General features: G+C 28.2%; 1 protein-coding gene across 2 annotated transcripts in view; it reads right to left on the bottom strand.

The window, feature by feature from the left end:
- Positions 1 to 8,499, bottom strand: part of LOC107449617 (protein kinase C, brain isozyme) — a 178,390-nt gene extending 169,891 nt beyond the window's left edge. Inside the window, exon 1 of one of the 2 annotated variants that reach the window (XM_043040694.3) lies at positions 8,220 to 8,499. In XM_043040694.3, coding sequence (XP_042896628.1) covers positions 8,220 to 8,383 — 164 coding nt within the window. In that variant the 5' untranslated portion in view covers positions 8,384 to 8,499. The remainder of the gene's footprint in view (positions 1 to 8,219) is intronic. The other variant, XM_043040695.3, reaches the window with a different exon arrangement.
- Between the last annotated feature and the right edge of the window lie 4,723 nt (positions 8,500 to 13,222).

Here is a 13,222-nt window from a genome sequence, read left to right as displayed (position 1 = left end):
TACTAAATGAGTAACTCACAAATATTTTTATTTAAAGATATCGCCTTAAAAATACATGCTTTTAGGCAACAAAAAATATATTCACAATTATATAGATAACACGTGATATAATTAATTCCTATCAATTATTGGCATTATATTATTCCATTAGTTAAAGTGTATAATTACATTATGACATAACCCGCATCCAGTTTTATTGTTATCTGAATTATTACGGACAATAATTTAATCATGACGTTAAAGATAAATACAGGCTAAACGTTCCTACTTTTCTTTCTTCCGTAATTAGATAAAAGGATTCAACTTATTCCTTTTAATAAGCATTAATATTAATTACAGTTCCTTTCAACAAATTCAAATACAATATTATTTTACTTAAAAATTATTAGTTTACTTGCTGAAAGAAACTGACATTTGAAATAAGTAGGCTGAATGAAAAATTGAATAAAAAATAATTTAAAATTAAATAGGTAATAAACATATCTTTAACGCGTTTGTAAAGCAAACAAAGAGAATATATGATAATTATACACTGAGAAAAAAAGTATGGTCAAAACTACCAAAATCTGAACTATAAACTATATATAAGAATATAAACTATATATAAGACTATATATATAAGCGCTATAATTTTGAAAACCAGAATTTCCGGTAAACCGTTAGCATATAAACCAAATGAATGGTTTAAACACCATACATTTTGGTTTGATTAACCAGAATTATGGTTTTTTTTCACCAGAAATGTCATTACCACACAGTACGGTAAATTTACCAGAATTTTTTTTTCTCTATGTATAGTTAAATTTTTACTTTAATAAAGAAAAGGAATTAAATCGTACTACGTTTAGCAATTTTTCACACTTATGAAATGGATATAAATGTGAATTTACTAAAATGTAAGGGATTAATGCATTAGGATTTCAGTAATTAATGTTAGCGGAATAAAATTAACTAAAAATGTTTTGGTTAACTGGATTTTGCAAAATAAATTTAGTAAATAACGTAACTAGGTCCGTCTCTAAATTATGTAGTTATGACTCGTATTACTTTTTGCTGGTTTCGAAAAACGGCTTAAATGCTATTGATAATTGATGAGAATTGCATAATAAACATAATCGCAGAAGGATATATGAAACATTGATTTTTATAATTGTATATTGGTTAACACTCTTATTTTTCAACAGAATAACCTTGTTTACACAGCATTAACCTCATGATTTACACAGCATTAATCTCATGACCTACACAGCATTAACCTTATGATTTACACAACACAAAATGTATATTTAGATAAATTTCTAGATATCATATGAAAAAAAATTTGATTTCCATGATACGATAATACTGCATTTGAATTTCATTTGAAAATTAATAATTTAATTAAAATGTAGTTATATTTGCATTTGAAAGTTTAGCCCATTTCTGCCATTGTCACAATTTTTCCATAATATTTTTTTAAAAATAAAAATTAATCGTTAAATAAACTAAAAAATTACTAAAAAAAACTAGGGAAAATTTTTTTTCAATTAGTTATTGTTATTAGTTATTATTACTCTGTTTTATCAATTATTATTAGTTTGTTCTATAGGCCACTATTATTTTGCTTTCATTAGTTACTATTAGTTATTATTATTGTTTCATTATTAGTTATTATAATAAGAACTTATAATGAACTGAGAATGTTAAGAACTTATTTTAAAAAATAAAAGCCGTAACATTTTTAAAAGCAATACAAACTGTCAAAAAATTATCAAAATATATCTTTAGGTAAAATTCAAAGGGAAAAAGTAAAATTTTTATTATAAATACTAAAACAGTTGCAAAAGATATTTTTATTCTATATGTAATATTATTATCTCATTTATTATATTATCAGATTATGCTTACTTCGTAATAAATTAGTTATTGAATATATATCAATGACTTTTTTTCTAAACATAGCGAAAGCTAGCGATGCTATTTAAGAAGGCCAAAAATTAAAAGTGGTTAAATTTAGTACCAAATAGTACTAATAAATTACCGTAAAATTGGAAAGAAAACAATTCTTTAAAATTACTAAGTCAAAAAAATAATTCATGTAAACTTATGATCTGGATTAATATAGTAAAATATCACTTAAGTAATACATATATATATCCATTAATAGCTTCTGAAAAATGTTTAAATAACAAGAAAAGCCTGAATGTTTGAATATACAAAATTTTAAAGAATTTCCAATTTTTTAGAGTCGTGAAAATAATTATTTTAATATTTAAATTAATTAAAAAACCAGCTAGAAACATATTAAACTAATTACATTTGTTTCATAAAATTTTTTATTTTTATATAGATTTAGTTGCAAGATGCTTACATAATAAAATTAAAGATGCGATAAGACAAAATAGTAATACCGCATACCATTTTCAAATATCAAAATTGAAGTAAAAATAAAATAGTAGAACAATTGGCGGTCGTTGAAACTGATCCAGCACTGTATGCATGGTAATAATACATACTACCTATACTACCTGTACTACCACGTACTATGCTAACTGTACTACCATGTATGTTAGTGCTTTCACTTTAATTTATTTTTAATATATTCTCTTTTTTAAAGTTAGGTTAGGTTGCTATTTCCAGTAATGTTTTGTTATTTAGTTTGTTATTTCATGTAATAGATTTTGGTTTTCTACTGCTGTGCTGATACTTTCAGGTCTCACATGAGTTAATAATTTTTTTTATTTCATCTTATAAATTTTCTAGAAATATTCTTCCAGATGTGACATTAGCAGATCGGCGCTATCGCCACTTGGAATTTTATGTCTTATACTTTTTCCTTTCAATTTTCATTATTTTTATTTTTGCATTTATTTTTATTATATATATAGACATATTTCTCGTAAGTAATAATTCCTCGTGATCTCGCATAATTGTATCACAGTTATAATTTCTTTAGCTGCTATTTAATTTATTCCTATTTAAATATCAATTAATGGTTCTTTTCTTTTGCTAACTATTTAAGGAAAAATTATAATTAAAAAAATTAAAAGTTACTCTGAGGTAAAACCAAATACTTCGAATTTTTTTTCCACATACAACAACAAAATATCGTAATTTACCTTGAATAAATAAAAAAATGTTTGTTAAAAATTTGAAACAATACATTTTGAAGAGTATCTTTATTTGGATGCAAATAATATCTAATAGTTTGGCATGGGATTTCTTTCCTTATTTTTAATAAAGACAAAATAATATTTTTACTTTTAAATTTTTATTTCATTAAAATATGGTAGTTGAGTTGAAGTGTATAAACTGTCAAATTTTGTTTTTATGAAATATCAATATTAAATGTTTATTTATTATTCTTATTAATAAATCTTGACAATTATTTAAAATTTTAAAGCTCAAAATCTTATTTCGAAAATTTAGCTAAATTTCCTGTAAAAATTCTTTTAATAAAAATACTTTTATAAAAAAATTTTTTTTTTTGGTTATATAGCATATTTATTTTTAAGGACACGCAATGATTCAAGTTTTTTGTGCTTCGTTGAGTGCTTTTGTGCTTTTAAGCTTACTTCTAACATATTTGAATTCAAAATTAGTTTGAGACAATTATAAATGAGCTTAATAAATGCTATCAAAAGCACATATCTAACTTATTAGAAGAATGCTAGCTTTAAAAATTTTAAAGTAATAAGTACAGATGTAATATTCTCTAAACCATCTCATTTCTGTTTTCTTTTAAGATAATCTTATAAATAAAATATTAAGTCATTAAACACCACTATAATCATTTAAACAAATTAATTATATTTATTAATATTATTTAGAATAGCGATTAAAAAACAATTAAAACTACAAAATGTTTTAAATTCAGTTCAGCTTTTATTACTTAAAAAAATAAACTTAAGGTTTTTTTATTCAGAGCTTTCAATTTTTAAATTACACTGGTTATCATAAATTAAGGAAAATTCACAAAAATCGCGATAACTCAAGAAATTACACATGGAATTTTATGAAACTTACCCACAATATACAACACATAGTAAGGTATTAAACAACATAAAAAGAAATTATCAGACATTAATAGTAGTATAGAAATTAGCACATGTATAAAATAAACAAATTGGAAGTATCGGTTTGCAATAGAAAAAGTACCTTTAATATGGAATATGATTGCCTCTAGAAGCAATACAGCACAAACAGCGATGTGTGATGCTTTCAATTATGCGGTCTATCAGTTCAATAGGAAGTGAGAGCCATTGCTCTTGTAAAGCAGTTGCAAGCGTGGCAAGGGTCTGAGGGGGCGGATTGATGGCAGATACACGCCTCCCTAGAGCATCCCAAACGTGCTCGATAGGATTCAAGTCCGGGGATCGAGCTGGCCACTCCATGCGAGTAATTGTTTCCTGTTGAAGATAATCATCAACAATGCGAGCTCTGTGTGGTCTTGCATTATCGTCCTGTAACAGGAAGCAATCACCAATTGCCCCGGCATATGGGCGCACATAAGCATCAAGGATGTTGTCTCGATAAACCTGAGCATTCACGGTTCCCCTTGGAAAGACATGGAGGTATGTGCGCCCTCCTAAGGATATGCCTCCCCAAACACAGACACTGCCTCTTCCGTATGCATCTCTTTCACGGATGTTTGATGGATGATAACGGGTCCCAGGTTCTCTCCATATCAAATAACGTCTACTGTCACTTTCTAGACTAAACCTGGACTCATCCGTAAAGAGAACAGGCCTCCATTGATCTGACGTCCAGTGGACATGTTGTCGGGCCCACTGCAAACGGTCTCTCCTATGGCGTGATGTGAGCGGCACGCAAATGGCTGGTCGTCTCGCATACAGACCACCTTCGTGGAGCCTTCTGCGCACAGTTGACGTTGACACCAACCTTCCGGTGGCTGCAGCAAGAGAGGATCTAAGATGTGTCGGAGTAGCGGTTCTATTCCTGCGTGCACTTAATGTCAAATATCGGTCATCGGCACTGGTCGTAACAGTTGGCCGTCCTTGACTGAACCTCCTAGATGCCGAATCTGTGGTTTGAAATTGCCTCCAAAGTCTATGAACCACAGATGGACTCACATTTAGCCATCTGGCCACTTCTGATTGACTCTGCCCTGCCTCTAGTCTCCCGATGGCTCTCCATCGTAGTTCTTCAGGCAAATGATGCCTAGAGGTCATTATTACGAATTGGCTATCTCAGATTTTCAATGTCGCAATCACAGTAAAATTTGTGTGCTTTCTCTCAAACTTGGACTTTTATGCTCCAGGCAGATGACGTAAGCCGAGTGCAGCGCCACTAATTTGCATATTGCAATTTTACTCAGCTACTCTTAGTGGACAACATATGCAAATTTTGCACGGTTTGGCTTACTTTTGAAAGAGTTATCGCTATTTTTGTGATTTTTCCTTAATTTATGATAACCAGTGTAGTTAAAAAATATTTTATAACTATTAAAAAAATATAACATCTTTTGCTATTCAAAATTGTGAATTCAAAAATGCACTAAACGTACTAAAAACATTTTATCATCAGGTTCTTTAAATAGTAATCACGAATGGAAATTCTTGCACTTAATTTAAATTTATAATTATAAAATCAAATAGATATAAATAATTACATTTACAATATTATTTAAAGTTATTTTTTTTTTCATTGATTAACACTAAATTTTTTTGAAGCTAAATTATTTCATATAAAACGCAATAAATAGCATGAAATTTTATACTTTAGTAAAATCAACTGAATTTGTTCCCTTTTCATATTAGCAGTTATGAATATGTAATGTTGTAAAAACTTTGAATAAATACAAATATCAAATAATGTTTACATAGTTAGCTAAATACGAATTACATGATCCAATCTAGAAAAAAAAAATCGGTAATAGTTTTTTAAAAAAAATTAAGTCAAGTAGATGATGATTATATAGAATGATCTCGCAAGAAATCAAGAATAAGAGAGAAAAGATTAAAAAAAGTGACAGTTCTTTAAATGAAATATGATGATAATGCCATCGCTCCTGATTATCATCAAATTTGGGAATTCCGAAACTACTTGGCGGCACCGAAACCTAAAGATGATAAACAGATGGTTCGATTGAGGGAGGGATTCGATAGATGTTTCTTATTAATGAGAGGTTTCGATTTCAGCTTCTCCGTTTTATTTATTTTGTTCTCATAATATCTTTTCATTTTTCTAGCATTACATTAATTTTAATTTTATTCTTCTTTTTATTTCCATATATTTTTCTATTTTTCTACATATTTTTCTATAAATTATTGTTAAAAAAACATTACGTTTATGAATCATTGCTTTATCCCTAAATTCCCATGTGTGAATATTTTCATTAAATTTAATTGTCTACATAACTAGGTTAATGTTTTCGTTATGCATAAAAATTGATATCGATTGTTACTTCAAGAAAAAACTTTTTCTTGTTTCATTTTGTCCTATTGTAAAACAGGTGCACTGTAAAAAATTTCGGAACGAAGTACGGAAAAAACTCCGGCACCCTGGGTGCATAAACAGTGTAATTAGTTTTACCGCAAAATTTTGTACCAAACATTTTACAGCAATAATTATTAACTACATTGATTTTACATTAAATATTACTGTAAAAATTACTGTATATCAGATTTTTTGTTCCGTAAAATTTTACAACAAAATAGATTTTACGGTAAAAAGTAAAGGCACCTTGGGTGCTGATACATTTTACCGTAATTTCATCCGGAATTTTTTGACAGAGTAAAAAGTTTATATAATCCAAAATATGCCACAAGAAACATTGCAATAATGTTTCATACGAGCTACAAATATCGTAGAAAACATTCCACAAGTCCCAAAAATGTTTCTGAAATGTAATTTTGTAAAAGTTTTATTTTAATTGACAAGATAAGGAAGGAAAGTTTTAAAATATATTCAATACATGTAAAAGAAAACGGACATTCCTACGTTTCTGGAACTTTTTTAAACGTTTTTGTACCAATTGTTACTTATCTAAAACCTAACTTCGACGTTTTGATATGAATGTTAAAGGGGTGCTTCGCAACCTTCATTATGATTGCTTTTTAAAGTGATTTATACAACATTTTTTGGTGTCAAAAACTGTGAGAATAATAAAATTTAACTTTTTCTTACAAAAATATATAAATTAAGAGGTTTCCAATAATTTTTGATATTAATTCCCTCTTTTAAAATTACTCTTGGTGTTATTTACGCTAAGTCTCATTTGAATACATATAACTTAAATAAACTCAGCTTATGAAGGTAAAATTATATTAATATTTTTTGTTAAAATTACTCTTGGTGTTATTTACACTAAGTCTAATTTTTATTAACTTTTAGAAATTTAATTTTTTTAACAAAATTAAAAAGTAGCCGTTGGGGACGTAACACAATGAATCACGTCCGTAGTAGCCAATTTTTAATTTTAAAAAATGAGCAAATTTTTGAGGGAATAGGAGAAAGAAAATAGGAGGAAGTATATGAGGAAATTGGAGTAAGAGTAAATGACATCAAGACTTATTTTAAAAGAAATTATTAAAACCAATTTTTTTTTTAATTCTTTAAAGCATTTAATGTCAATAAATGTTATGTCTGGAGTAAATTAATGCAAAAGTCAAATTTTTGTAAGAAAGGGTTTCAATATAAAATAGTTATTTTGTGTACAGCTTTACGATACTTCGATACCTTTTCAAAGCTCATTTTTATCATACTTGTTATAATGTGAATTAAGAGTTATTTTTTTACTAAGTCCCCCTATTAATTTATAATCCATAGATTCCTAAATTTATAATTACTTTTTAATTTCACTGCAAAGAGCTTGTCATTGTAATAAAGATTCGTGTGATAATTTTGCAATGAAAAAGAAATTTTTTCAGTCCCTCAGCGCTAATTATTTCGATTTATCACAAGACGTTATTCATATTTCAAAACGTTTTAAAATTTACACTAATTACAAGCAAAAATTTAAATTGACGTTTTGAGATGAAAATCGAAGAAGTTTAAGGGGGGGGGGGGGGGTAAAATGATCGTAAAAAAAATATTCTAAAAATGCTGCAAAAGAAAAGAAGATGCGGCACTTAAAATGCAGCAACGCGCAATTGAGATTTCCTGTTTCTGGCAGCGAGAAGCATTTCGTTCAATTGGCCAAGCAAAACACACACAACCATGCAGATAACTACTACAACAGGGTTTCAAGGGTGATAAAAAATAATATTTTCGCTCACCAGATAAAATCTTTGCAGTGAGAGCAGAACGTCGGCTGCTTGAAGAACCTCGGTATAAATTTGTGATTTTTTATAACTGAAACGTTCTTTTTCTTCAAAGCCCCTTTCCTTATGCGGGCTATTTGGAAATAGCTCGGCGCTTGCATCTCGCATTCGTCTGCCATCTTGGCCAAACGAGACAATCTCACCCACTGAAAATCGTTTTCTGCTGCAGCACGGCGATAGAGAGAGCGAGAGGAACTCGTTTATTTTCACTTCCCCCACCAAAACGCTCGCCAAACGGTTTTCGAAGATAATCGCCAACTTTTGCATTGGCGGCGGAAAGAAGATTTGGCGAGCGCGCCGACGCGATCATTTCGCAATTTTAAGCACTGCATTCATAAAATTCCAATCGATTTTTTGAAAGAGATGACAAATTAAAAGGACCCTCCATGCGCCCACGCGGAATTCTCCACAACCAGCATGATACATAAAGAGATGAAAATTTATCCTCCCCCCCCCCTGGTTGTGATTGTGACAGATATGATTTGGTTTGATTTTTTTTCGATCTGTAAAAGAAAAACGTTTTATATGATAGATAATAGAACGATTGATAGTTGTTTTTCATGCTATTTCATTGTGGATTATTAACTCTTCATTTTCACGTAATATTTTAAGGTGACATTTTAAACACGAAATTTGAATTTTCAAGAAAAATTAAATGTGTATCATAAAAATGTCATTGCATATAAATTAATTTGTTCACTTAAAATCCTCGAATGGCTTGCTTGCTTTAACAATCTACTTTCATGGTTGATAAGGGGCTTGACGAGGAAAAGCTTTTAAAACGTTTTAAAAGCTTAGTACAAAATTTTTCTTCTTAAATAGAGCTACAAAACGCTTTTAAAAATATTTATCAAAAAAAATTTAGTGATACCATTCTGAGTAACATAAAATGTCAATTATTCCATCCATTACATGTAATGTCTTCAATGGATTTTAGAACTCTTCCATACATAATAATCTTGAGGGTATATACATGCAAAAATCAAAGCTTCATCAAAAATTTAATTTTTAATCAAAAATTTTGAAAATAATATTATTTAAAAATGTGCAATTACTCCGTTATTTTTTTTTCCATTGAGAACTGATTATTTTCTTATTATGAACCATAACTCTCTGATTCTTTTAAAGATTTTAAAGAAAAGTTTTTATGATGGACAGGTCAAAAACGTATTTAATCTATAATAATAATTTTTATGATACATTTTAGTAAAGAAATTTGTCCGAAAGTTAATCTTTAACAAAAATATATTTAAAAATATGAAATAAGATTTTAAAAAGAAATTTTTAGAATGAACCAGCGAAAAAAATTTTTTTTCTAAATATAGAATTTTTGATGATAAATGATAAAATAAAAAACTTAATTCAAGGTGTGCTTAAAATTTTTAAGATGCAACTTATCAGTAACCACCAGAATCTTTAAAGAACCCCTCCCTGTTCTTGATATCCCTTCAGTCGAAAATATCCCACCTAACTTTTTTTGGATTTTTTCCTCCTGGTGCGTAGTTTCTCCTTTAAGCATGTGGAATAAAAGCGATTGTATTGCAGTAAAACAACTTTACATGACACGAAAGGGGGAAAATGAAAATTTGTTACGAGACATGAACAAAAATAAATTGGTTCTTTTTTTACCTCTTTGCAATATAAAATGATATTCGTGTCTATTGTTTGATTTTTTTTATTTCATTTTATTATTTACCTTATACTTTTGTGCAGTGTAGAATAATATTCGTGGTTGATGCTTGGAACTAAATAATATTTTTTAATTCCGTTTTATTTTATTTAATTTCTCTGCTTGTACATTTTTTTTTTACTTAACTCATTTTTTATTCCTCATTAATTTTCGTTATTTTTTTGTTTGCTTTTCTTCCTCTGTAAAAACACATTTAAAATTTATTATTCGAAAGACAAAAAAAAATTGTTCTAAGAAACTAAAACCTACAATTAGTAAATCATAAGAACAGAATATATTAGTTTCGCATCAGACATAGGAATACGTAGTTTCATATCAGATTAATTTCATAGTTCATCTGTTTCACACACTGTAAAAAAATTCCGAATTAAATTACCGTAAAAAGTAACGGGATGCCAGCAATCAGGGTGCCAGTACTTTTGGCTGTAGAATTCATCTTTACAGTAAAGTTTTACGGAACAAAAAAGGTTGTTGTACCGTAATTTTACAGTAATATTTACTGTAAAATTACAGTGATTAAATAAATAAAGTAAAAATTATGGTAAAATGGATTTTTATGGATGTTGTATTTAGGGTGCCAGTATTTTCTTCGGAAATTTGATTCAGAATTTTTTAACAGTGAATTTCATTTCAGATGTAGTTTCAGACCAGATTATATAAAAAAAATAATTATTAAAGAACTAAGATAATATATAGTTAAGAAAATAATTCTGTATATAATTTAAATAGTTTTGAGATCAAATTATTATGGTATTGTCGTCAAATAAGTATAAAAATTTGTTCTGCTGAGATCAACATTTAAAGTTGTCTTGTTTTTCAAGGTTTTTCCCAAAACCTGTACCTAGTTGTTACGTTATATGAATGGTCGCCCACTGTAAACAATTCCTGATCAAATTGCGGTATTAAGTACTGGCATTTCGAATGCACCTCCCGTAAAATATTATACCGCCATTTTTTACAATAATATGTAGTTAATTAGAGTGATTCAATGATTTTTCAGCAATTATTGCTATAAAATTACGGTATATCAAATTCTTTGTTCATAACATGTTCCATCAAAAATGAACTTTACTGTACAGTGCCGGTACTTTTTACAGTAATATGTAGTTAATTAGAATGATTCAATGATTTTTCAGCAATTATTGCTGTAAAATTACGGTATATCAAATTCTTTGTTCATAACATGTTCCATCAAAAATGAACTTTACTGTACAGTGCAGGTACTTTTTACAGTAATATGTAGTTAATTAGAATGATTCAATGATTTTTCAGCAATTATTGCTATAAAATTACGGTATATCAAATTCTTTGTTCATTACATGTTCCATCAAAAATGAACTTTACTGTACAGTGCCGGTACTTTTTACAGTAATATGTAGTTAATTAGAATGATTCAATGATTTTTCAGCTATTATTGCTGTAAAATTACGGTATATCAAATTCTTTGTTCATAACATGTTCCATCAAAAATGAACTTTACTGTACAGTGCCGGTACTTTTTACAGTAATATGTAGTTAATTAGAATGATTCAATGATTTTTCAGCTATTATTGCTGTAAAATTACGGTATATCAAATTCTTTGTTCATAACATGTTCCATCAAAAATGAACTTTACTGTACAGTGCCGGTACTTTTTACAGTAATATGTAGTTAATTAGAATGATTCAATGATTTTTCAGCTATTATTGCTGTAAAATTACGGTATATCAAATTCTTTGTTCATAACATGTTCCATCAAAAATGAACTTTACTGTACAGTGCCGGTACTTTTTACCGTAATTTTTTATAGTTTGTGCGTCGAGCATAGTATGCATTTTCTGATTAATTCCGGAAGGACTCTTTGAATACATTAATTAATTAACGTTACTAGTTAATTAAGTAACGAAATAAGTTATTAACATTTTTTTTACCCTACCTTAAAAAAAGAAAAAGAAAAAACAAATTGATATTTTTTTTATTTTAAAAATATGGAGAGGGCGGTCACCGTAACCTTATGTGGTTCTAAGTTTGAGTACCTTAATGTTACTTTTACGTTCAGCGTTTTTTATTACATCTTTGAAACCAATTGCGTGAATTGTAACAAAAAATAATATTAAAATGGACATATTTTAAAATTTGTGTGCCCATTCGTCTTGGACATCGCAAATTTAAATGCAAACTTGAAAAGATCGAATTGTTTCCTAAATATTAAAATCGCAAGTCATTATGATAATGCAGCATTATGATCTGTGATAAAATTTAGTAAACGTAGCGAAATTTGATATTTTTTTGTCGAATTGTTTCCTAAAAATTAAAATTCATCAAAAAATTCATGAAATTGGTGAAAACATTCAATCGTTTGTCAAGATTCATTTGCTGATATTTCAGATTAAGTCATTTAAATTATATTGTTAAAGTTTCTGCGGATATTCAAAACGTTTTGCTTATTAATACATTAATAAATAGAAATTAATTTTAAATATTTTCTGAGTGAGTACGATTTTTTTTCCTAATTTCTTGGTTTAAATTCTCATTTGTACTAATTAATTAATATGCTTAACATGATCCCAAACCTTTAAGATTGCAATTTAAGGCATGAAAATCAGATGATTATATCAAAAATTTAAATGATTCATTTATTTTATTTTGTTACAGTCTATAACAGTCTACATTACAAGTTATATAGATTGTTATTTTCAATACAGTTCTACGGAACTAATATTTTTGCTTAGTTACACAGAAAGCTACTTTTCGTTTTAAATTCTAAGAATAAACGAAGAAGATGCTATGAATTTTAAAAATTGCTGAAAGGTTAAGAACACGAAGAAAAAAAATTCCGGTAAAATTTCCTTACTGTATAGTAAAGACATTTCTGGCAAAAATAAAATCAATATATATGGGGTTTAAACTATTCATTCGATTATTTTTTCCGTTTATATGGTAAATGGGTTTTATGCCATGTTCAAGAAATCATGATGAAATTACCAAATTTTACCACATTCACCAACTTTTATAACATATTATAAAATCATATTTTATTAATTTTACCAAAATCATTACCAAACCACCTCGGTAAAAATTAACAAAGTGGTTTTTTTTTTTGTGTTCCCATAGAACCAGAAGCACGGTGAATTTTGCCATATTCTGGTAATTTTATCCATACTTTTTTTCTCAGTGATCATATCGTAAAAATATTTAAGATTACGATTGCTATGCAATTGAAAAAACAACGTAAACCATACTCTAACAAGATTGCCAACTTTCTACGTTTTTTGCAAATATTTATTC

Source organism: Parasteatoda tepidariorum, chromosome 8 (genome assembly GCF_982258835.1).
Source record: "Parasteatoda tepidariorum strain Cologne lab strain chromosome 8, Ptep-v5.0, whole genome shotgun sequence".
Lineage (NCBI taxonomy): Eukaryota > Metazoa > Arthropoda > Arachnida > Araneae > Theridiidae > Parasteatoda > Parasteatoda tepidariorum.
Note: the sequence above shows the minus strand (reverse complement) of the source record. Positions and strands in the feature narration are given on the sequence as shown.